Raw genomic sequence first — 24,998 nt, 5'->3', positions numbered from 1 at the left:
AGCTGCTGACACACCCAAAGATCTACTGAGGTTTGGGAAGGCAACATCTCAGTCCACCAAAGTGTAGTAGCACTGGGAGGGGCTGACACCCCTCACCACACCAATCAGCTGTTGAATGGATAAGGAAGAGTGAATAGAGGAGCTTTGGCCTAGTCTATTTTTGAAGGTTTAAAATATCACTGGACAAAAGATTGTCAAGATCCATTAATAAATAGGTTCCAAGGGCAAAAATCAGACATCTTATTTAAACCTCATATTGGTTACCTCCTGCTGGCAGCTAGGCTGGTGATAGCTAAAGCTTGGAAGGACTTAAAAGGAATATATTTAACTACTGGCTCAATAAAACATTGGAATTGGCTCTTGTTTGAGAAATTTACTAATAAAATGTGCCTAACAAAAAGACAAAGACCTAAAGACCTATTTAAAACACGCTGGTATAGCTTTATTACCTCTATGAACAAGGAGGACAATCCTGGATTTTTGAAGACATTCATTTTTTTGGTTGCTTTGAACATTTCTCTTTTCTGCATGCTGACCTTCTCGGGGCTGAATTTTTGTGATGTAATATTCTGCTGTATGCCAGGGGTTATTTTGGTCAAAGTGTGGTATAGGTTTAAAATTCAATAAAAGGTATAAACAAAGTAATAATATAAATTTATACTAACAACAACTAACAGGAATGGACTGAGTTGAGGGAGAAGCCTGATGAAGCTGGTGTCTCCAAAGAACCAGCAACGTGACAGACTTCCCATCTCTCTCTCTGCTGCAGTCTGAGGGGCAGATTTCATTCTCTTTGTCTGGACTGATAGTTCCTTGCATGATCCTGCCTCTCTTTGGGCCTCAATCTGCCCAAAGATCTGAGTCTCTCATGTGGAGAAGCTGTGCTTTTCAGTACAAGTTGGAAGGGTGTACGGATCTTGTGTGTATCACCAGCAGTGGAAAACCACAGAAGGAAATCAGTTAAAAAGTGTGTAGGTCAAAGCAGAGAAACGGGCACTGGCATTTTCAACAACTTCATCTGCCAGCCTCTCATTCTGGCCAAATAATAATAATTGTTAAAGGCTGAGTTACAATGGCAGACATGCTTCCACAGGCTTCAAGCCACATGTTTCCCTCCTCCCATTATTACTGCCTGCCTGGGAAATGCAGTTCTTGTATGGTATGGCAATTTATTAACCCTTATTTTTAGGTGCTTCTACAATACTCAAGGGACACGGGTGGCGCTGTGGGTTAAACCACACAGCCTAGGACTTGCTGATCAGAAGGTCGGCGGTTCAAATCCCCGTGACGGGATGAGCTCCCATTGCTCGGTCCCTGCTCCTGCCAACCTAGCAGTTCGAAAGCACGTCAAAGTGCAAGTAGATAATTAGGTACTGCTCTGGCGGGAAGGTAAACAACGTTTCCGTGCACTGCTCTGGATCGCCAGAAGTGGCTTAGTCATGCTGGCCACATGACCCGGAAGCTGTACGCTGGCTCCCTCGGCCAGTAAAGCGAGATGAGCGCCACAACCCCAGAGTCGGTCACGACTGGACCTAATGGTCAGGGGTCCCTTTACCTTTTTACAATTCTCAAGGACAGATGCAACCCCACTCTGGGTTTATGCAACCCGAAAGGTGAGTGAAGCAGGCAAGTCTTAGCAAGGCGGATGACGGTCCGACCATGAGATAAAAAGGAGAGACAATTTAGGAAAACGTTCATCATCCCCAACTGTGGACAATGCAGTTCTACGTAGATAGCAGACAAATGACTGGGGCGTCGCAATACAAAGGTCTGCAATCCCCTGCCTTCGACACAAGCTAATCTGGACGGTCATTTACTCAAAACATACAAAGATTACACTATTTATACTGCTCAACACAGAGGCTGCTTGGAGACCCTCAAAGTGAACTGCGGGCACAGTTTGTTCGGAAGAGCCGTAAAGCGACAACGTCGTGAAGGAGGCGGGAACGGGCCCTAGAAAGCAAGAAGAGGAGGCTTAGGGGCGGGGCCAACGCTGGAGAGCGCGCGAATGGGAAGCAAGGAGGAGGAGCTTCATCGAGCGCTTTCGTTCCCCCCCCCCTCAGGGTGAGCCGGGCGGTGGCTTGGGACCCGGAAGTGGAAACGAGCACGCCCCGGAAGCGCTAAAGGGTGGCGGTCCCTTTGAGGCGGACGGCTGGCTAAGCCTTCGTGGGCGGCGGAGCCCGGCTGTCGTTGTTGCTGCCGCCGCCATGTTTCTGACCGTGGCCAATTGTGAGTGGGCGGGGGAGGCGGCGGGGAAAGGCGGAAGGGCCCTTTGGGGAAACGGCTGCCTGCCGCGTCCCCGGGATGGATGGGCCTGGGCCGAGGCGCCATGGTTCCCGGGGGGACCTGGTTAGAGAAAGCGCCGCTACTGGGATGGAGAAGGGTTGGGTGGCCGGGGCTTGTAGTTCCTCACAGTGAGAGTTCCTTACCTTTTCAGTACAGTGGTACCTCAGGTTACAGACGCTTCAGGTTACAGACTCCGCTAACCCAGAAATAGTACCTCAGATTAAGAACTTTGCTTCAGGATGAGAACATAAATCGTGCTCCGGTGGCGCAGCAGCAGCAGGAGGCCCAATTAGCTAAAGTGGTGCTTCAGGTTAAGAACAGTTTCAGGTTAAGTACGGACCTCAGGAACGAATTAAGTACTTAACCTGAGGTACCACTGTACTTCGCAGGGGTCACTTCGCCTGTGACACTTGATCCAAGGTCACTTGACGATGAAACAGGGCAGCTCGATGCGACCCCTTGTATTACTTTTCCCCGAAAAGCACCTTCGTCTTCCGTTAAATGCTTCCCCCTGCCTTTCCTCCAAACAGCTTGTGTGGTTCTCTCCCGCTCCCTCTCTTTCCCCTCCTCCCCATTTTATCCTCATGACAGTCCAACGGGGAAGGTTAGGCTGAGAATTAATCGGTGGCTGACTCACCCGAGTGGGGATTTCAACACGGCCCCCCAACCTAATTAACATTATCACCCAAATGCAGCACTCGAGCTCCCTGTATTTTAAAAAGGTAGCTATGGTATATGCAATAATAATGTACTGTACTATACACATCAAGGCAAAAATCTGTAAGCAAGATGCTGACACAGACGGCCAGCGTTCTTTGAAGAACGCTGTATTGCTCACTCAGATGGGCAAGATGCAGTTTCTTCTAAATATCGCAGTGAAGGTAAAGGACTCCTGACAGTTAAGTCCATTAGGCGTTATAAAAAGGAAAACCCAAGTTTGCCATTGAGCATGCTTTGCCAGGGAACCATGGCCAACACTAGCTCCTTGGTGAGTTTTCCTGACCTACACATTTTCATGTTCACATGGTTTTTTTTAGGCCATACCTAAGAATTTAAGTGTGCCCAGAGCCCTTTAGCCTCATTCACCAGCAGTTGGAAAAAAATATAAGATTGATCTACATAGCACTAATTTTCATCATTTCCCTGTGGTTTTCACAACCAGAGAAAATCCCAGCAGCCCAGTTTGTATTCATGTTATCCATTGCTGCAGTTCATTTTCCATATCAGAATTTTGTTTTGGGATAAATGGAAGTATTATGAAAGCAGAGCATGCCTCTTAGTGTCACTGCCTCTCTGCCCAACCTGCTTCACAGGGTTGTTGTGGGGATTAAATGAGGGGGAAGACCACGTATACTACCTTGGTCATTGGAGAAAAGGTGGAGTATAAATGCAATAAAAATAAATAAATAGAAAGTTAATATGCCTACTGAAATGTATATATTTTGGTAGGCAAATAGAAACTCTTCCCAGTGAATTGTGTTAGAAGATAGAATAAGAAATTAATGAAGACAAGGCATAAATTGGGGAAGTTCTGAAGTAAAGTTGTGTGGCAGAATGAAATATTGACTCTTAAGAGGTGTTGCAGTGCCATCGATGAACCTCCTCAGTGAAAAGAATTAGAATTTCATAGCCCTATTGCTTTAGAAGAGGGATGGGGGAACCTGTGGCTGTCCAGATGTTGGGCTACAACTTGTTATCCTTGGCCACTGTCCATGCTGATTGAGGATTTAGAGCTTTGGAACCCAGCTTCTGTTCCAGCTTTCTGACCCATCTGCTTCAGATGGAAAAACACTTACACAAACAATTAAACAGTAGTTTGGTGTATCTTTCTGCATTTAGAAATTCATTTAAACAATAAAACAATTTCTCAGCAAGTATAATTTTGATAAGAAACATGATGGTAAAATAATTTCTCTTTTTCTTTCCTGTTCTGCAAAACCAGTGGCCAAGAGCAAATCAAAGTAAGTGAAAACTCCCTACTACTATGGTTGTTTTGCTTGGCATTGTAGTTGCAGTTATCAGTGTCCCAGTGCGGTCTTGGTGCTTTTGTCTATGGAGATTGTGGATTTTCTGCAGTAGACTCTTGCTTATCTGTAGACGTGTCACTGCCATTCTTCTACAACTGGAAAGGACTTGTCCACAGAAGATTTCATGTGAGCAATGTGTATGAGGAATTGGGGCCTGATATAGCCTGATAGTGTTGTTTAATAACTCAGTAACAATGTTGCCTGCAAATGATTTTGTTAAACATATTGGCTAGTTAGGCAAGTAGTTATTGTAGCAAGATATTTGGGCTTTGAATTGTTTGAGCAAGGTACTGTTCACTTGTGAGTAATAGTGACAATGGACTCATGAGGAATATGCAGTGAAATCTTGAAGCCTGAAGAGAGAAACACAGAATGCTACTGTAGTAAAGTATGAGTTGTATCTGTTTAAGTCATACTCAAGAGTTGGCCCATTGAAATTTGTAAACTTAGTCATGCCTGTTGATTTCAGTGGGTCTACACTGACCATGACTTGGGGTAAAATCCTAACACAATTTACCTGAGTAAGTCCCATTGAACACTAGGACTTCCTTCTGATAGGATTGCCCTGTTAATAGGATGCAGCTCTGTGAATTGGGAGTGGTACTCACGACTCTGAAAAACAGGACTTCATGGATCAGAGACAAGTCTAGTTCAGCTTTAAAATTAAGTACAGTCGTATCTCGGAAGTTGAACGGAATCCGTTCCGGAAGTCCATCTGTCTTCCAAAATGTTCAGAAACCAAGGCATGGCTTCCTATTGGCTTCAGGAAGCTCCTGCGGCCAATCGGAAGCTGTGACAGATGTTCTGGTTCTAAAGAATATTTGCACACTGGAACAATCACTTCCAGGTTTGTGGCATTTGGGAGCTAAAACGTTCGTCTTGCAAGGCGTTTGACTTCCAAGGTATGACTGTATAGTTTGATTGCACTATGCAGTGAGTCTTTCAAGTGGTTCAAGACAACCTGGCACTCATAGAAGCACTCTTTTCCATGTTTCAACCGCTTTGAGGTTGTTGTGTTTTTTACAGTTCAGCAGTATATATATTTCATGAAATAATGGCAGTGCTGTCTTGGGTTTCTATTCCCCAACTGAAATTTAATCTGAAGTAACTTCCAAAAACACATTAATAGTTATTACCATTATTGCCACATCATCAAATTAAAATTTGGAGTAATGACTTCAAGAACAGTTTAGGGCTACTCTCTGTTTGATTTTTGACTCTGTTCGAAGACTAAATGCTTAAGTTATGCTTCGTTTGTTATACCAGTGGTTCAGGCCTATAGAGAGCTCTGCTGTGAAACTATATATGGTAGATCATGAGTACTGCTGCAGAACTCTTACCACTTAAGCTGCTGGGTAAATTCAAGGGAAGATTCCCTCCTTCTGGAAGGAGTGATACTAAAGTTGCTTTTATTTTTGGAGGGCACAAACCCTTGCATACAAATTGCTAATAGGTGGGCATGATGGGGAGAAGTTAAACAGTCTTGTAGAGTTTGAAAAAATCAGCCTTCAGTGGAGCTATTGCTAAGCCCCTGCAGCTCTGAAAATATCCCTCTAATTTTAGTAGTTTAATCAAATTACTAAAATGCATACTTAAAGACAGGTTTTAAGGGAAGAAACTGACCTCAGCCTCAACAGCATCCAAATAAAGGGACTTAATAACAACCACTCATCTGTTGGATGGTGAAAAATCATTTCTGGTTCAGAAGATTAGGTCTGCAATGTTTTACACACTTACCTGTGAGAAAGCCTCATTGAAGTTAATGGGACTTATTTTTGAATAGACATACAAAGGATTGCTCTGTTAAGAGTGTAAATGTAAGTCTGTCTTAATAATAAAATAATGGAGAGTGCAGCCAAGCTGGTGGCAATCATATTGCTTTCCTTTCCTTTGGACCACATCAGTGAGGCCAAAAGGAGAGTCTTGTCATCTGGGCAGCCCAGAACCTCCATACACACTGCCCAGGCTTGCACCCCAGAGAGGTCACTTTGGTGCTGCTAATGCAGCAAAAACAATGTGGGAGGCAGCAGTTACGAGTTACCTATCTCTGCAGCTATGCACTATGATTCTCCAGTGATCTGACTTCATTCCTAGAGGTGCACTCCATTGTCTCTCAAGTCTGATGTATGCCAACAAGGGGCTTAGCCATGTGGTCATCTTTTTTATAAAGCACAGCTGTTGTGTGTGTTTTTCAAATGCTGTTTTCATTTTGTTTTAGTGTAATGAGCAATGAAATAGAGGAATTGTTATCTTTAATATTTATAACACTAATTGTAGTTTACGGTTTATTAGACAAAATCTTTTGCAAATATAATTATAGTGAAGTTTTGGCAACATGTAACTTTATCTAAACTTAGTAAATAAACTAAAATTGTTAATCATGCCTCTAGAAATTATATTATGAATTAAGGTAAAGCAGTAAGAATAAATGGCAGGCAATAGTTCCACTTTTTGTTTATCTTTCTAGGTATATCCTTGTGCGGATGTTGAGTGAAGCAGGAACAGGTTTTGCTTTCAACATGAAAAGAGGCCGACTTGAAGAAAAGTTAGTTAAATTGAAATACGATCCTATAGGTAAGAAGTTGGGGGATGCTTTACAAGGGGTATAAATTTTTTATCTTAACCACTTATTGAATGTGAATAATATGCATATTCAAATTGTGTTACAAACATTCATCCTTGAAATATCCTGGCAGTTTTAGAAGGAACAATGGGTCACAGTGTTTTCTTATAAAATCTCTGAGCTTTATAGAATGACAGTGGCAGAGTGTGGAGTGGCACATAACAGTGGATGAAATCAAGACCTGTTCCCACCTGCGTGAACTCTAGTGCTGCTTTATAAGATGGCTTGAAATGAAAATTATATTAATTTTTAGTCTTTTTAATCAAAGGTAAAAGTTAAATTTTATATGAAATAGTAGCTTGTTTTTAGAGGATGCTTTTTCAAATGTAAAAATTGTTTTTATTCTTCAGTTTTAAGTGATTGGTGCAACTGCTTCCCTTTTTTCTCTAGGGAAGCTGTAAAAACTGCAAGGATTTTAGCTTTTACTTAATAAAAGAACATACAGAAGAGTCTAGAACACTTGAATTCACCAGCTTATTTATTGGCTAAAAAGCAAACTGGCCAATTCAGCAGCTTATTTACTAGCTTAAAAGCCACACAGTGGCCTTAAGTGCTCCTGTAAGCTCGTCTTTCCCATTGTTATTCTTTTTTCTAATGATGCACGTGTCTATGTGATAAGTCCAGGAACATGTAAATACACATATTTAGACATTGCAATGACATGTTAAAATGTATTCATTTCACTATCACAGTCAGGAAGATGCTGTGGTGCTGGGAGAGATTTTCAGTGACACAATCCAAATGAGTTAAAATATTAACAGTAGACAATATTGATCAGCTTTGTAAGTAGAAATTCAGGAGCTGGTCATCTGCCTTGCTCCTTGTGCAACTGCCCCTGCCCTGCCATACTAGACTCAGTATTTAGAGAGTTAGGAACATGCACATTAAAGATGAATATGAAGATGATGTGAGTATATTTAGCTAGAACGAACTGCAGGTCTCATTGCTTATATAAGGCAATTGAAAAAGCTATTTTAGAAGTTATTATTATTAATTTACATACCACCCTTTATACGAAGATCCCTGGGCAGTGTACAACATTAAGAACATAATTTACGCAGTATAATAAAAAAATAATAATACAGAGCATAACAATACACAACATAAAAATTAAAGAATCATAATAACGGTCCTCCCATATTTAACAAGCCATAGATTATTTAATGTCCAAAGGCTTAAAGAGGAATGTTTTTGCCTGGCACCTAAAGACATGTAATGATGGCACCAGGTGAACCTCGGGGGGGGGGGGGGAGAGCATACTACAGACGGGGAGCCACCAGAAAAAAGACCCATTCTTGTATTTTCATCCACCGAACCTCTCAGGGATGGGGGACATAGAGAAGGGCCTCGGATGACGACTGCAGGTCTGGGTCTGTTAATATGGGGAGAGGCTCAGGGATTGAGGTCTTGAGCTATGTAAGGTTTTATAGGTTAGCACCGGCACTTTGAATTGGGCCCAGAAACTAATTGGCAGCCAGGATTGGCATTATATTCTCAAACCGTCTTGTTCTGGTGAGCAACTTGGCCTTCAAATTTTGCACCAGCTGAAGCTTCCAAACCATTTTGAGAGGCAGCCCCAAGTATGTCAGTGATGTAAACTGGACTATGTAAACACAGACTATGTTTTCTTCCTTGTTTTAAAAGGAGACAATAGTAAAATTCTGTTTTCCCCCCATGCAGTGTTCTAATTCATAAGAACAGATACACACCTGTATTTGTGACTGCTCTGCTGCTGTTTTTGTTAACTGTGGTGTTGATTATTCATGCTTCCAAAAAAGCAAGATACATGGCAAGATACACATGACTGAGCTGGTCAGTGGTCAGGTATGTAGGTTTGATAAGGCATTTTGAAAACCTAAACTAACTTTATTTCATTTTCTGTCTATAGTTAAACAGCGTGTCCTCTTCAAAGAGCTGAAAAAGGTCCGTTCCCTGTAGACGACAACTGGCAAAAATGATTGATTCATACGTGAGGCACACTCATAGGAGGAAATGCTAGCCCCGTAGTGTTCTCAGAAAGGAGAGGAAACGGACTGAGATGGCTGTCTCCTGTAATTTGCAGACCATTGTGAAAGAGAACAATGTAGAAAAAGAAAGTTTTTGGTGTCTAGCCATGGATCATCATAAGCAGCAACATATTTATAGTTAATTTTACAGCTCTCAATTTAAAAAAATAAAAATAAAATTCCCTTGTCTCTGTGTGTTTCCTTTCAACACCACTGTGGAACTGCCTGCAGTCTTGAAATGCTTGTTTCACATAGCAATAATATTAAAACTTCTAGTAGGACCTTAGTCAAACAGTTTCCAAAGTTTTCTTAGGCATCCAACCACAGAAGGCACACAAATAATCAGCAGCCAACTTCAAGGGGATGTTCCTTTACAGCTACAGCTTACTGGGTACATAATTATATCCAAGCATCTTGTCATACTTGAAAATGTTTCCAGTGAAACCAGTATTGAAGGCTTTTTTTGGAACAGCTCATTAATTTTGCCTAAAGCAGCCATTCCAAAAATATATATATATACTTGACAGAGAGACAGACAGAGCGAGCTGCTACAATACTCCATTGCCTGGTCAGCTAGCCTTTCGTTAAGTATTTGTTGTGCTAGCAGGTCCAGTGTAAACACTGAACATTGTTTCTAAATTTGTCAGCTGTGTTTTCCAACAGAAAATTCAGTTACCTAAGAAGTTTTATTCTTAAAAAAAACTTGCCATTTTGAGATCACAAGTTCAGAAATTATTTTGTGAAACATTTATTATAATTAAGGCATCATAACAACATCAAACCAAACTGCATTTCTTCACATCCCTTAACTGAGGAATGGGAGTGTCTCATTCAGAGATCTGAAGTCAAGTATTTCACAGTGTCCTGGAATGACCCTGCAGTGAATGGTACCCTGCACACCTTATTAGGGGCCAGGACCTACGTATAAGAATGTGTTTGATACAGTTGTCTCCTTTCAGATATATGTAGAAGTTGTTGAAATTATACATTATCTTACAGATTGAAAATCAGTGGACCACCATTGTGACAGTACAGTGGCCAGGTTAGAATAGGTCTTGGGGCAAGTCCTTTCTATAGGGATAGGAAGCCTGTGTCCCTGTTGCTTGGACACTAATCGTCGCAATGAAGTTACTGTTCCGCAGCATTTCTTCTAGAGGCAGGTTGGGATAGTAAGCCAGGTAGAAAGCCAGTGCCCCCACAAAGCTGTCGCCTGCTCCCTGAAAGAGACAAACCAAAGTTACTGCTCCTTCAAACGTAGTTACATAGAAAGTCCTGCAAAGGAAAACAGTTTGCCTAAACAAATAAGTATTTTCATGAAATCTGAGTTTGAATATACATTTATACAATATATACAATACAATAAATACAATACAATACAATACAATACAATACAATACAATACAATACAATACAATACAATACAATACAATACTCTATTAAACATTAAAAGCTTCCCTAAACAGAGCTGCCTTCAGATGTCTTCTAAAAATCTGGGAGTTGTTTTTCTCTTTGACATCTGGTGGGAGGGCGTTTATTTCCCTACCTTAAGAACACAGAAGTAAATGTTGACTCATGTATAAGTGACTTAAATTCACTGGTATATTTCTGAGCTTGTGGACATGGAGAATAAAGTGATCAGTGGCTGCTACCCATGACGGCTATGTGACAAAATTACAAGTATTCTTTCTCCTATTCTGATGGATTGGCTTATTCTATGTTCTACAATTCTCATAAATGTTTTCTAAATCGTAATAAAGTTTCAACCTCTGATTACATATTAAAATACTGTAACTCAACAGCCTTGTGCTTGAGACCCACCTCCTGCTACAATAAGAAATGAAGTCTATCCATCTATTCATAAGATGATGTTGGCTTTGTTTGCCTCCCTTACTTCTAAGATAATGAGTTAACCTAGCCATTGTAACAAGTTCTCATACTTTAATAGAGAGGGTAGTAGGTTGTCTCCACTTTTTTGCACAGAGAATTCTTGCTGCTCCTAACCTGTAAGAAATTCTTCACATTCGGATTGTAAAGATGCCTTCACATATGCCAATAGTAATAAAAGATGCAGTGGAATGTGCTACTGAAAAATTTCATATGCTTGTCTTTTTCCTTATTTACATTACTATCACGTATGAAAAAGAAAGTTAATTTTTTGAATTTTCAGCAAGTTGTGAGAACAGGCTGCTGGACTAGGTGGGGGTTTTTTTTAGTCTGATCCAGCAGGGCTCTCCTTATGTATTATGTTCTTATTCACAAAATTTTGTGTCAAATGATCACCATTCATTGAACAGTCATTCTCCAAACTGCAGTACAAATCTGCAAGATATAATATGAGTAGCAAGGAAAAATATGAAACAGTGGTTTAGTGAAAAGATTAGCAACCTCTCACATTAGTGGCATCTGTACAAGATTAGACTTCAAGGTGCTTTAAGGAGAAGCAATACAAACACAAACGTATTTCAGACTTCAAACTTGTACAACCCACATTCCCCTGGTTACTTTCTAGGAGTCATCCTTAGTCTTTAAAGTTCTGCAGCCCAATGTATTAATACGTGCCTACCCACCCACCCACCCACCCACCAAGTTTGTAGCAGAAGTGCCTTCATCCTGCTTTCCATGTGTAGTTCTTTAATTCTGAAATCCAGCTGTGCTTCTGTACAGCTGCGGGTTCTAAAAGTCTGTTTGATGCACTTCTGCCTCCTTCAGTTTATACAGCTGGAAATGTAAGCCCTGTGCTGGCTGCCTCCTGTCCCTACTAGCACTCATTGATGCGGCAGCAAAGAAGAAAAGCTAATGCTATTCCAGGTTGCATCAACAGAAATAGAGTGTCCAGATCAGGGGAAGTAATAGCAGTAATCTATTCTGCCTTGGTCAGACCACACCTGGAGTACTGTGTCCAGGTTGGGGTGACACAATTTAAGAAGAATATTGACAAGCTAGAATGTGTGACCAAGATGACCAAGGGCCTGGAAACCAAGCCTTATGAGAAAGGGTTGAGGTAGTTGAGTATGTTTAGCCTGGAAAAGAGGAGAGTGAGAAGAGATATGATCGCCACCTTTAAATGTCTAAAAGGGCTGTAACGTGGAAGATGGTATAAGCTTGTTTTCTCCTACTCTGGAGGGTAGGACCCAAACCAATGGCTTCAAGTTACAAGAAAGGAGACTGCGACTAAACATCAGGAAGAACTTTCTGATGCCAAGAGCTGTTTGACAGTGGAATGGACTACCTTGGAAGGTGGTGGGCTCTCCTTCCTTAGAGGTTTTTAAGCAGAGGTTGGATAGCCATCTGCCATGGATGTTTTAGTTGAGATTCCTCCATTGCAGGGGTTGGACAAGATGACCCTTTGGATCCCTTCAATGAATGCACCCTTGCATTTGAGGGTGATGGAACTACTAAGGCACCCTCCACCAATCTTATAATCAGAGAAGGGGAAGGAGGTGAAGTTTTAGTTCCAGCCTATGGGTCTCGAAGCCTGGGCAAGTAGCAGGCAGGCTACATACATAAACCCTAAGCAATTCTTGCTTTTAATCCTCAACTTGCATGATAATACCTCTTAGAACTTTTTGATTTGTCGTCATATTATAATGCTGTGTTGACACTTGTAACCAAATGTAGGAAACGCTTGTGTTAACACTTGGGAACTGCTTAGTCAGAATTTGTCCACAACTTTTCTGCTGAAGAAACAGAGATGCTTGAGTGGATGGAAAACCCATTTGCAGCTGATGCCACAAAGTTGTTTTTATCTGTTCAAAAGGAACAGCTTATCGAATAGCCATGTGATTTGACCTTCAAAGACAATTTTTTTTTGGAAGTGAGGTTTTCTGAATTTTGGCTTCATTTTACACACACACACAGAAAGACAACTTAGTTACTATTGAGTAGCCTGAGCTTCTGGCTTAAGAAATGATTGTGCTTTCATTTGGTGGTACAGAGTAGCAGGTTTTTTTTGAGTAGCAGGTTTTTCTACAGAGACTGCTATGAAGATGAAATAAAAGGCTATGTATCAATAATGATCTGAGGCTATGCCTGACAACCATCCAACCCTACACACTGTCAAAAAGCAAGCTCAGCCATCCCACTAATACTTGCCCAAATTGGCTTTATTGTGGAAAAACTATTTTAAATATTCAGTTTGTTATATTTAACACCACTTGTGTAACCATATTTTTTGGACCAGATTTTTATAACTTATGAAGCAATATCTTGCAATTAGAAGACTGGTATTCTTACATTCCCATTAAAAACTGTTAATAACTTTCTAAGTACTATAAATAGTTCAACGAATTCTACGTTAATAGAGGCGTTAAGTAAATTCGGATGCCTTGGGTAATGGTTATAAATAGGCAAACTTACATTTAAGATGCATGAAACTGACAGCTGCTGAAGACTAAAAGTCCCAAATTCATGTGATAATAGAATGATGGGTCACCGTGCCAAGCAAATTTGGACAGTGGGGGCCACTGTTTTAGTTAACCCTCCACGAAAACTTCATCCACCTTCTACTAACACAGGAATGGGGAACCTCAAACCCAGGGGCAAAATGCAGCCCTAACAGGCCTCTGGGTCTCTCTCCAGGCTGCACCCTCTCATCAACCCTGCTTCTGGCCGTGAGTGTTTTTGCCTGTGTTTTGGAATGTGTCCTCACAGTCTAATAATGATTCTTGCTTACCTAGATGGAGGTTAGAGATGGGTGGGTGTATAGGACGATTGCCCAGAAGCAAATGTGGCCCTTGGGGTGAAAAACATTCTGCAGCCTTGCAACAACAAATCCCACTGAGTCCAATGGTTCTGTTCTAAGCATGATCAAGGCCCCATCTGCACTGTAGTATTATACCACCTTGAACAGTCACGACTTTCCCCAAAGGATCCTGGGAGCTGTAGTTTGTGAAGGGTCTTGAGAATTGTGGGGAGACACCTATTTCCCTCACCATTTCTGGAATTCCCTAAGAATTCTGGTTGGAGTCGTGGGGTGCAGATAGGCACCCTGACATTTCCCTGTGGGGAAAGTCCAATATGCCTGTGCTTTTAAAATGAAAGTGCAGTTTATAAAGATGTGGAATATGTGTACAGAGAGAAATTATTCTCTGTCTCAAAAGAACAGCTGGATTTTCACATCAAGATTCCTTGGCAGCAGGCTCAAGACTGACGAAAGGGAATTTTTGGAAACCACAAAATTATGGAATGCATTTCCCACAAGATTTGCTGGTGGCCACTTGCTTAGCTGCAATTTTAATTTTTTTAAAGGCATAGACAAAATCATAAAGGACAATCCCTAGCAAAATCTTATTCAGTCACTGCAGCTAAGAATGGATCCTTCATATACAGAGACAATCTCCCTCCCATGTTATTTTCCTGCTCCTATTTGGCAATAGTAACTGTATTTTATTTCCTGCTGCAGCTTTAGCGTCAACTTGTAAGGGATGTTTTATCTTTGTTGCCAGCCATTTTGAGCTCTTTGGAGGAAAGGGGTGGCAAATATGTTTTAAATAAAATAAAATAAAATCCCACCTTCTTTCTCAGTTACTCTGGAGAGGTGATGTCTTTCCTAATGGCCTTGAATCAATACCGGCACAAAATGTTGGTCAGCCTTATGACAGAGTCAGACTTTTGTCCATCTATCTCCCTTCTTCTTCTTTGGTGATCACTCGTAGCCTAGTAAGATTGTCTTCCATAAACACGGTTTTAACAACGAGTCTGTACGTGACTGTGGAGGCCAATTCTGGATCCACACGTCCTTCCACACTGGGGACATTGGTTCGGGGGGGGGGGGGGAATTGATCATGGTGTGCATTTGCCAAACATGCCTTCCTCTTAGCACATTTCTCCCTTCGAGTGTCTTCAAAGCCCATGACACCTTTGGTAAAGGCTGTTCTCCAGTTGGAGCGCTAACAAGGCAAGTGTTTCCCAATTGTTGGTGTTTATACTACATTTTAAAAAATTTGCCTTGAGACAGTCTTTAAATCTCTTTTGTTGACCACCAGCATTACGCTTTCCATTTTTAAGTGCGGAAAAGAGTAGTTGCTTTGGAAGACGATATGACCAGTCCAATATGACCAGTCCAACAATATGACCAGTCCAACGAAGTTGATGTTGAAGAATCATTGCTTCGAAACTGGTGACCTTTGGTTCTTTCAGTACACTGATATTAGTTTGCCTGTCTTCCCACTATTGCCTGCTACACTGGCTGCCAGTGGTTCTCCACAGTTACAGAGATGGATCTCTCCCAGCCCTATCTGAAGATGCAGGTGATTGAACCTGGGACCCTTCTGCAGGCAAAACGGATGCTCTACCACTGAGCTATGGCTCTCCCTTCATTAAAGGTAAAAGGAAACTACTTCTTCACGCAGCACATATGGAACTTGCTCCCACAGGATACGGTGACAGCCAGAAACCTTTAAAAGAGGGTTAGACAAATTCATGGGAAAGAGGGCTCTTGAGGGCTACTAGCTATGTTGGCCATGTTCTGTCTTCATGGTTGGAGGCAGCAGTGCTCCTGAATAGCAGTGGCTGGAAAACACAGGAGAGGAGAATTCTCTTCTGCTCAATCCTGCTTGGGGTTTTTCATGGGCATCTGGTTGGCCACTGGGAGAAAGGGATGCTGGACTAGATGGGCCAGTGGCCGGATCCAGCAATCTCTTCTTACTTCCCCCTGAAGGTGAGGTAAGGTGATCTTTGGCTTCCACTGTCGAATGGGCACACAGCCTTTTAGGTTTCAGAATTCTGAAATGTTAGGCGGAATAGACTTGTGAGGGACAAAGCTGAGTGAACTCAAACATGTATAAATGTAACAGGTTAGTCAGTGGCTCATGAAGCCATGATGGCTTTATATAACAGTCTAAGAAGCTCTTTAAGGACAAGTGCATTATAACTGGAAATAGTCTTATGGGACAGCCTTACTTCCCCTCTGTGAAGAACTTGCCAGCCAGTCCACTTTAAAAATAAAAGGATATTCTTCATTGTACAAAATAAAACACTTTGCCAAAAGGACACTTTGGACTGCAAAGATAAGGGTATGCTACACGTTCCCTCAACAACAACACTCAAGCCAGCAGTGGCAACCTCTGCCAACCTCTTTTTCAGAGTTATTTCCTCTTAGGGAAGAGTCATTGTGCAAATCTCTAATAATATTCATCAGTCGTTTAAAAAAGAATATGGAACTGGAATCCAGAAGTGTGAAATCAATGTGCAAGTCAAATTCTGCTCTGGTGACCCCAATTGTCGATTTAGGTACTTTTTCTGCTTTGTCGGACTAATTGCATTTAAAATGATAGCAAATGCTGAAAGGGATGAAATATATTTAAAGACATCAAGGGAAAATGACAGCTTTAACAAAGTGATGTAATAAAGTCGTGGACAAGACCAGAGCCACTGCACTCAGTGGAAAATGCAGCAGAAAAAAAGAAAGGAAATTTACTTTAAATGGTACTGTTCTATCCTTTCTGTGTCCATGTGCGTTCATGGTTAAAGGCAGAAAAACTTGGCTTTGATGGGAGAGATCAGCATGCAGAAGAGAGATACAATTAGTTCCAGTGTCTCTCCCCCAACAAATACAAATGCGTGTGTTTGTAATGGTAGTTAAACACTTGCATGTAAAGTGTAGTCTGGGTATCAGATCTGGAAGTCAGATCAATGCGAAACACTGCTAACTGCAGTTTTTCCAGAGAAGAGCAGTACAGGCACATAATCTAGCTTCCTCAGAAGCACACTTTTATTTTTATAATGTACACTTCTAGACTTTTCGGCTCTGGAGAAATGGTTGAAAGTGTGTGGGGCAATGACTAAAACAGGAATGGGGGCACTTCCCCCATGATGGTTCACCTTCCAAGGGTCACTTGCCAGTGGCAGTCAGAGGCAAGAGCAGGCAGAGCAACAAATGTAAAATTTTCCTTTGTGCAGGAGACTAGTTTCTACACACAATCACACACCCCTCTTTATCTTCCATCCAGACAAGCGGGAGGCATCATCGCGGTCCAAGGGTGCAATTCTAGTCAGGGAAAAACAATTGGGTGCAAAGTAGGGCCTGTGAGGGCTGTGGCCTGAGGAGAATTCTGAGGATCAGGCTGAGAGGCCTGGTAGACCACATTTGACACCCAGCCCTGAGGTGGCCTACCCTGGCCTAAAACATTTGAACCCAGAGGCGTGGCTGAAGCTGGTTTCTGATGGGGCTCCAGTGCCCTGCAGAGCTTTCCCCATCCCCAAATATCAGAAGATATCATGCAAAAGTTTGCACCTTGTCTAACTTTGCATTATTTATTCTCATTATGTATTTTATCACACATACAGTATTTTGACTACATGGGTGTTGGGGTTTTTTTTAGTAGCACAAACAACTTTAGATCAGAGTTTGTACTGTTCAGTATTTCCAGTGGCAGGTTTCCCTGAATAACGAAAAAATAGATATTTTGGGAAGGCTGACATAGTATGGTGGAATGGAGATTAAATCCACAACACCACCATGTTTTGTTGGTCTCCTGTAGCTGTATGTCCTTGTGCTCTTTCACCACTTAGTTCCTTACTTTTAAAGCATTCCCAGTATAGGCTTGTGTAGTTTCATAGCCAAAGGACCCAAGGAAAGTGCCCATAAATTATGTTTCAACTTGTTTCATTCCTCAACAGTAGAAGGTAAAACATGCATCTGGTCTGTTTCAATTCTGACAATCCGCTTCTCAATTTTTCTTTCAATGGCCTCGGCCAACAGCTCTTCTCCCTCTTTTTGTTCCTTCTGTTCTCTCATTCTTTTCTTCAGTTCCTTTAACCTCTTCTTTTTTGCTTTTCAGTCACTGATATCCTTATATTTGCGATAGCAAAATTCTGTATTACTACTCACAGAGTTTATTATGATTATTTTTGAATCTCTGCAGTACCTGTCATTCCACCCAATTTTCTAGCATCTGCAAATATGACATGCATATCTTTACTCCAAGTGATTCATGCCAACGTCAAACTGCACTGAATCCTCAATAAAACAACTGAGAATAACTTCCTACCAATTGATATTGATCTATGTGACCGCTTACAAGCTTGATGTGATCTGTTCTAAATGCACCACAGATAGATGTTTTGGACTACAAATCCCATCAGCCCCAGGCACCACAGACATAGTTTTACTTTTCCTGTTTTTTCTCCTACCTACAGGTTGCTGGAGATCTATCTATCTTTCAAGAGCTCACAATGCTATATATTTTATTGACTTCAGATTGGTTCAAGTATAGTCAAATATTTGGATTTCTGTTAGAACTCCACAGTTAGGCAGCTACTACATTGTCCTTCATGTCTGTGAAGGGCATGTACCGGGTATATCAGTCAGACACAACCAGACCATGGACTGTTGCTAGGAAAGTATGCTAGTGCAGTGTTTCCCAACCACTGTTCCGCGGCACACTAGTGTGCCGCGAGATGTTGCCTGGTGTGCCGCGGGAAAAATTAAAAAATTGAAAGATTTTTTTTTTTAAAGTCAAATTTTCGATTGGGGCGCCGTCACTAGATGACCCCTGGGGTTCCCTCCCTCCCTCCCGCTCTGCGCCTCCCTCCTCCTCCTCCTCCTCCTCCGGGGAGGCCCTTCCTGGCTCTTGGCCAAGGCTTGGCGGCTGCCACTCACTCACTCGCTCGCCCACCCGTCCCTCCATCCCTGCACCCGGCCTCTCCCCCTCCGTCCCCGGCGCGGGGGCTGCCGGGATCCGTAGTCCCCTCGCCCTTGGGCTCCGCGCCCGCGCGGGGTGCGCAAACTACGTTTCCCAGCGTGGCCTGGCGGGCCGGGCGTTTTGTTTGAAGCGCTCTTCTCCCGGCCATGGAATGAGCGCAGCGGCGGCGGCCGGGCGGGCAGGGGCTCTTTCGCGCAGACCCCGCGCAGCCTGCCTGCGCCCCCCGGAGATCGGGCGGCGGGATGGAGCCCGGGGATCCCCGCGGAGGCGGAGCGGCGGAGGCGGAGGCTGCCCCCAGGTAGGGCTGCGTCGGGGTTTTTTTATTTCTGCAATGCTGCATCCGCGCCGGAGGGGACGCATCGGACCGCGGGGAGACCCCTTGGCGGGCGTGCAAGGCAATGCATGCGTGCAGGCGTTGCATGGAGTGCAGTGCAATGCAATGGCAACGCGGCGCCCTGCATGCATGCATGCAACTTCCACCGGCGCTCCGGACTTGGCAGGTGAGGGGGGTCCCCAGTGGGCGGCAGAGAGAGCCGGGAGGGCGAAGGGGAGCCGGGGGGGAGCAGCGCTGCTCCCCGAGCCGAGCCCGGGGGAAAACTTCGGCGTCGTTGCGCCGGGTGTTGGAAGCGGAGGCTGGCGGGGGCCCCTCACCTGCAAAACCTGGTCGCCTCTCATATTTCGTGCATTGCATTCATCGCCCGCTTTCTCCTCCAAGGAGCTCCTGGGGGCGCGCGTGGTTCTCCCCGTGTTATCCTCGCAACAACAGCCCTGCGAGGTGGGTCAGGCGAGTGGCCCAAGGGAGCACCCAGGGATTGTCCTGGCCAGGTGGGGTGATTTGAACCCTGCTCTCTGCCCGGTCTTCGTCCTCATTTAGCCCCCACATGTGCATGACTGTGCATGACTGAGGTTTTCCCCCCTCGTCTTGGCTATGGTGTGAGTCTGTGCTGTTAATTAATGGGGTTCTGCCTTCGGAGAAGATGAGCCAGCCCTCAAGGAGGTGATTATGTAATTTGCTAGCAATTCATGTCCCTCCCGGCGTGACGCTGCGCGCTGACGTCACGGGGCTGTAATGGTGGTGTGCCTCGAGATTTTTTTCATGAAACAAGTGTGCCTTTGCCCAAAAAAGGTTGGGAAACACTGTGCTAGTGCAATACTTTGCATCAATCCTCAGGAATTTGTACCCACTTCCTGACAGATTTCCTGATGGGTTATTTGCAAACGATTAAATGGTGCTGACTGTTAACCCCATGCATTCCTGAGAGATGAGCCCAGATAGAGTGTCTTGAAAACATCCTACTCCACAAAGCCATTCAAGATCAAAGCAGAACAGGGATCTGGAGAGTTATCTAGCTTGTGGTGTACCTTGCGAAAGAACTAAAGAGACAGGCAACTATCAATCCTGGGCAATCTCTCCCCTCCCTTCTGTAGATTGACCTAAAAAGAGCTCTGTAGCCTGATAATTCTTGTAATCTCTGTAACACATTGCATTCTCAAGGTCCATCAATCACCCGGAAGATAGGAAAGGCCTCATTTTTTAACAGACTTGGGAACAGGCACAGCGATAAAGCGTACATTTTTTGGAAGTGTCAACTAGTTTTGAGGATCCAGACTACCATACATCTCTGATTTCTAAATAGTTAGTGCAACTCTTGTCTTGCAGCACATTTTATGGGACATTCATGAAGGCTTAACTTGCTGTTCAATGCAAGTGTGTGCATGGTCCTTGGTTGATTCACCTGGTTATAATTTACCAAACTTGCCAGCGGACATTTCTGGCACTGTGATCTTATTCTCATCTGCATGTGGCACAGGCCTACTGACCATGGGATAACCTGTTAGAAGTGCTGGACAGAAGATACCTGCTTCATTAGACAGATAAGAACTAAAGGTCTGATGCTGTGCAAACTCCCAGCCTTTAGCCTTGTTGTTGGAACTGAGAACTCAGTACTTCAAATAGTCAATTATTCTGTTTCCAGTTGGGTAGTTGATTTGCCCAGCGCTGAATAATTTTTTTTTTAAATGATGACTGATGTTCAGGAACTCTGCACTGTCTTTTTCCGGGGGGGGGGGGTGTGTGAGAGAGAATCTCGGTATTCATTTACATTAATTTGTACTAGTTACAGATGGGTAGCCGTGTTGGTCTGCCATAGTCAAAACAAAAAAATTTTCTTCTTCTTCTTCACCCTACTCTCATAGGTGAAGAAGAAGGTGAAGAAGAAGAAGGTGAAGAAGAAGGTGAAGAAGAAGAAGGTGAAGAAAAAAAAATTTTTTTGTTTTGATTAATTTGTACTGTGATCCACAGAAGAAGTTACCCACTTTTATCCAGGTACTGAAGAATCTTTGTGAAATATTTGCTAAGAAATGGGGTGTGTGTGCATGTGTGTTTGTGTGAATTGTTCATGCCTTCCTGGTTATGATCGCTTTGATTCTGAGTCAGGTCTTTCAGAAAACTATGGATGTGTCATCTCATAGTAAATCCTCTTTTCCTCTGACTTGCTGATTTGATCATTAAGAACGTAAGTACACTTATGGGGAATCAGACCAAGGATCAAGCATCATTTTGTCTCAGCAACTGGTACTCAGAGGGACACGGACTCTAAATAGTTACCCTACTCTCATAGGTGAAGAAGAAGGTGAAGAAGAAGAAGGTGAAGAAGAAGGTGAAGAAGAAGAAGGTGAAGAAGAAGAAGGTGAAGAAGAAGAAGAAGAATTTTACTATTTATATGCCTCCCATTTGGCTGGGTTGCCAGTGATAGCTGTTTATCAGACTTATCCAGGACTGGTCTAATGAAGTCCATGGTCATCAAAACATCTTGTGCTAGTGTATTTCATACACAAATCATGAACTGTATGAAGAAGAACGTTCTTTTGCCTGTCCTGAGTCTAAAGCTAATCAATTTATTTGGGCAACCCCAACTTCTGCTAGGCTTGGGCTGATAGGAGGGCACCAGCTTGGAGTAGATTATAAAAACAAAGGGTGCTATGCTGTTTGTCACTTTCGGAAGATTTGTGGTGGTATGCATCATGCTGGAAGCAGTGTATGAACTAGAAGGCAGTACAAATATTTATCATTGCCCAATTTCCGGATACCAGCCTAAAACTGGGCCTGGCTTTACCACCAGGCAGAGCAAGGCAGCCAGAGGGCAGGAAATTTCCAGCTGTTTAATTTATTATTATACTTTTGACTGCACAGGTGAGGTGATGTTTCACTCTGGTGGACCAAAAGGTTTGGTGCAATGGAAATTCAAACAAATATTCCAAATTCAGATGGTCAGCACTTGACCTCTAGGCCCCTGGGATTCTTCCACTGCTAAGGAGCACCAACATCCTCCCCCCAAAAGATGCACAGCTATAGGTCTGCTTATCACTCCATGTGCACCGCAGAACATGCAATGGGGGAAAGCCCAGTTCCCTGGTATAATTTCTGTGGGGAGAGATAGACGGTCATTATTTATTTTGCCGGTTTTTATCTTTCACCATATACAAAGATCTTGAGGTGAGTACTGCATTAATAAAACAAACAAACAATCTCATTTTAAAAGGGGCTTAAGAAATAGCCAAGTCAGAGTGCCAGCAGTGTGGGAGCCATCTAAATTTCAAGGGCAAGGGCACTGCAGGCTTAGGGTGCAACTACAGACAAAGCCCACCTATGCGTCATTGCTAAGTGCGCAGTTTCTGGAGTGGAATCTTAAGCTGGGCCTCCTTTGAGAATCGTTGTAACGTGGTTCTGGTTGGTGGCTCCACTCAAAAGGAAGGCCACCACATTTTGCCCAAGTTACAAGTCATCTTCAAGGGCATCCCTATCTAGAGTGTATTGCAGCAATCCAAGCAGGAGGTTATCAAGAGCATGGATTATGGTGGCCAAGCCATCCTGGTTCAGAAACTGTTGTAGCTGGTGAGCTAACTGGAGCTGGGCAATGGCACTCTTGCCATGGAAGACACCTGTGTCTCCAGTGACGAGGACACTCTCAGAATATGCACCTGCTCTTTCAGGGAGAGCCCAGCTCCACCAAAAGGAGCCTGTTCCCCGATTCCTGGACCTGAGAGCAACTATGCCACAGCACCTCCATCTTACCAGGATTTAGTTTCAATTTATTAGGCCTCATCATAGCAGCTAGGTATCAGTGCAGAAGCTGCATGGTCTCACCTGACTGATGAAAAGCAGAAGTAGAGCTCTGAGCCATTAGACATGTCCTGTGTTTAACATGTCTAAAGAGAAGCGCCTGAAGCTATGAGAAGTTCCACCTTTTGCCGTGACAGCTCTTCTCCCTTGTTCTACATATACAGTGCCTGGTTCCAGTGACTCAGTAATGAGGGGCAGGCCCTCTGCACATCCCCATAGGCATTCTTTTTTTATTATATCACACACACCCCAGGATAGCCCTGGCGGTGAATGCAATGTTCTGCGGCCGAGCCCTGGTCAAATTAAGGCCTAGGGCTGTCTTGTGTTTGAGCTACAAGGCTCTCTTTAAACTCAGAGGGAGAGCATGATGAGATATTGATTTTCATCAATGTCTTGATTTTATGGCATTGCTCACAATTCCCATCCCTCCAACAGCTGGATCTCCATTAAATGTTTCGGTCCCATCTGGAAGGAGACTATGAAAGGCTTGCAGGCCCTCTCCCCCTTAAAACGAGAAATAGAAAGGGATTTAATTAGGGAGCTGGGTGGCTTAGAAATAAGACCAGACCATGACCTGGGTGGTCTTCCAGCTCTCCCGCTACATATGTTAAGATTGCAAGCAGCACCGTACAAACCCTTGTTTACATTTGCTCAATTTGCTTAAATTACATTTCCATTCATTGATCAAAAAGCCATTTATACTAAGTGGGGAAAATGCCTTTTTTTATTCATATGGTGCTTTCTTGTACTAGTCAGGGCAGGCCCTTGGGATCCAGTATTACAAGGCTTAGTATCTGGCTGCGTGGCAGTGAATCAAAGAGCAACCTTTGGCAACGCACCCGTTGCTTCATTATGTCGAGATGATCTTTGAAAAATCTGTGCACCTCCCGATGCTTCATTTATCCTCTCTGCAAATTAGGGATAATGATGCCTTCTGATCTCAAAGGGTAGTCAGATGCCCCAAGGTTTGCAAGGGACTTTGAAAATGCTCAGATGCACAATACAGGTCTGTTAGCAAATAGAAGCAGAGAAAGTCCCCCGCTCTCTTCTGGGATGGTGCCCAGAACAGTCCTAGTGCATGACAAGGAGCTCCTACACAACACTGCAAATGCATGTGACAATTACTCATTCTCCTTCACATTTGGCTCCTCGTCCACAGGAATACCTGCAAAACATATTGACTCCAGCATCCCTCAACCTGCTAAGAATCATCTGCATGTGCAGAGCCTGACTAATCCCTCTGGCCGTTCAGATTCTATTCTAAAAGCTATACTTGTGTTAGCCCCAATGCAACATCAATATGGCACCAGGTCCAGCTCCCATATAATGGAAAGTGAGGGACCGGTAGCCTTGCTATGTAGCAGGAAAGCTATTTGTTGAACTGATTGGATCATGGAGCATTCACTGAGCAAGCTTCTCTTTGCTGCTCAGACTTGGCAAACAGATGCTACAGTCAAGCAAGCGCTCTCAGTTGCTCTGAAAGGTTGTGATGGAACAATGGCAGGAGTCCAGGAGACTGATTATATCCAGTTGTGTCTGGAACGGGAGGGCAATCGCTTACTAAAAAATGTTCCCTAAAAAATGGAAGGCTGGAAATGGACCTGATAGCTGGCTGGGAAGTCTGCATCCATTGCCGATTTATTTTTTTCTTTTAGCACAATCTCAAGTAACTGTAGATTTGAGGCTAGATGGCAGAGATGATGAACCTGAGACCTTTCAGAAGGTATTGAACCACAACTCCCTGCTTAAGGAAGTTTTTAATGTTTGATGTTTTATCATGTTTTTAATATTCTGTTGGGAGCCTCCCAGAATGGCTGGGGAAACTCAGCCAGATGGGCTGGGTATAATCATCATCATCATCATCATCCCTAAGCACTGTCCATCCTGATGGGAGTTGATGTCCAGCAATTCCTGGAGGGCCACAGGTTCTCCATCCCCACCCCTTCTGTGGAAAAAGGCCCTGCTGCAGTAGTAGCCATGATACCCAACACCGCCACTTTCCATTGTACGTCCCACTGCACTATCTAGAAGGTCGCCTTCCTAGTGACAAATGCAAATACCCTTGGCAACAGAAGCACTTCCTGAAGGAAATACATCCGGATCCCCTGCAACCCATGAGCAACAAGTGCATGTTTATTGTGCGGAAAGAAAAGATCATCCGGAAAGGCCCCGAGGGGTCTGTATCAGGATCAGAAGCTGGGATGATCTAAGGGACCTTGGTCTGCTATAAAGTGAGTCAAGTCAGAGGGGATGATTTCGAGTCATGCGATGTTTGTGGCCAGCCTGAAC

At 43.4% G+C, this 24,998-nt stretch overlaps 2 protein-coding genes across 8 annotated transcripts in view; one reads left to right on the top strand and one right to left on the bottom strand.

Moving 5' to 3' along the window:
• Nucleotides 1-2,080: 2,080 nt before the first annotated feature.
• On the top strand, nt 2,081-9,129 carry MRPL33 (mitochondrial ribosomal protein L33). 2 transcript variants are annotated; one of them, XM_028724443.2, is made up of 4 exons: nt 2,081-2,229; nt 4,229-4,247; nt 6,781-6,887; nt 8,825-9,129. In XM_028724443.2, the coding sequence occupies exons 1-4, from the start codon at nt 2,208-2,210 to the stop codon at nt 8,872-8,874; spliced, it is 198 nt and encodes a 65-aa protein (XP_028580276.1). In that variant the 5' UTR covers nt 2,081-2,207; the 3' UTR covers nt 8,875-9,129. The 2 variants fall into 2 exon arrangements, with proteins under 2 accessions (XP_028580276.1, XP_028580277.1); XM_028724444.2 differs by lacking the exons at nt 2,081-2,229; nt 4,229-4,247 and adding an exon at nt 4,295-4,439.
• A 545-nt stretch (nt 9,130-9,674) lies between these two features.
• RBKS (ribokinase) overlaps nt 9,675-24,998 on the bottom strand; it is a 64,892-nt gene continuing 49,568 nt past the window's right edge. For all 6 annotated transcript variants that reach the window (XM_028724433.2, XM_028724441.2, XM_028724435.2 and 3 more), the window contains one exon: nt 9,675-10,159. In XM_028724433.2, the coding sequence (XP_028580266.2) occupies nt 9,986-10,159 (174 nt within the window). In that variant the 3' untranslated portion in view covers nt 9,675-9,985. The remainder of the gene's footprint in view (nt 10,160-24,998) is intronic.

The sequence above is a fragment of the Podarcis muralis genome, chromosome 3 (assembly GCF_964188315.1).
Source record: "Podarcis muralis chromosome 3, rPodMur119.hap1.1, whole genome shotgun sequence".
Classification (NCBI taxonomy): Eukaryota; Metazoa; Chordata; class Lepidosauria; order Squamata; family Lacertidae; genus Podarcis; species Podarcis muralis.
Note: the sequence above shows the minus strand (reverse complement) of the source record. Positions and strands in the feature narration are given on the sequence as shown.

Coding starts and splice junctions, on each gene's coding strand:
- MRPL33 (XM_028724443.2), top strand. CDS start 2,208: ATGTTTCTGACCGTGGCCAATT. Junction 6,888..8,824: donor ATTGAAATACGATCCTATAG/GTAAGAAGTTGG, acceptor TTCTGTCTATAG/TTAAACAGCGTGTCCTCTTC.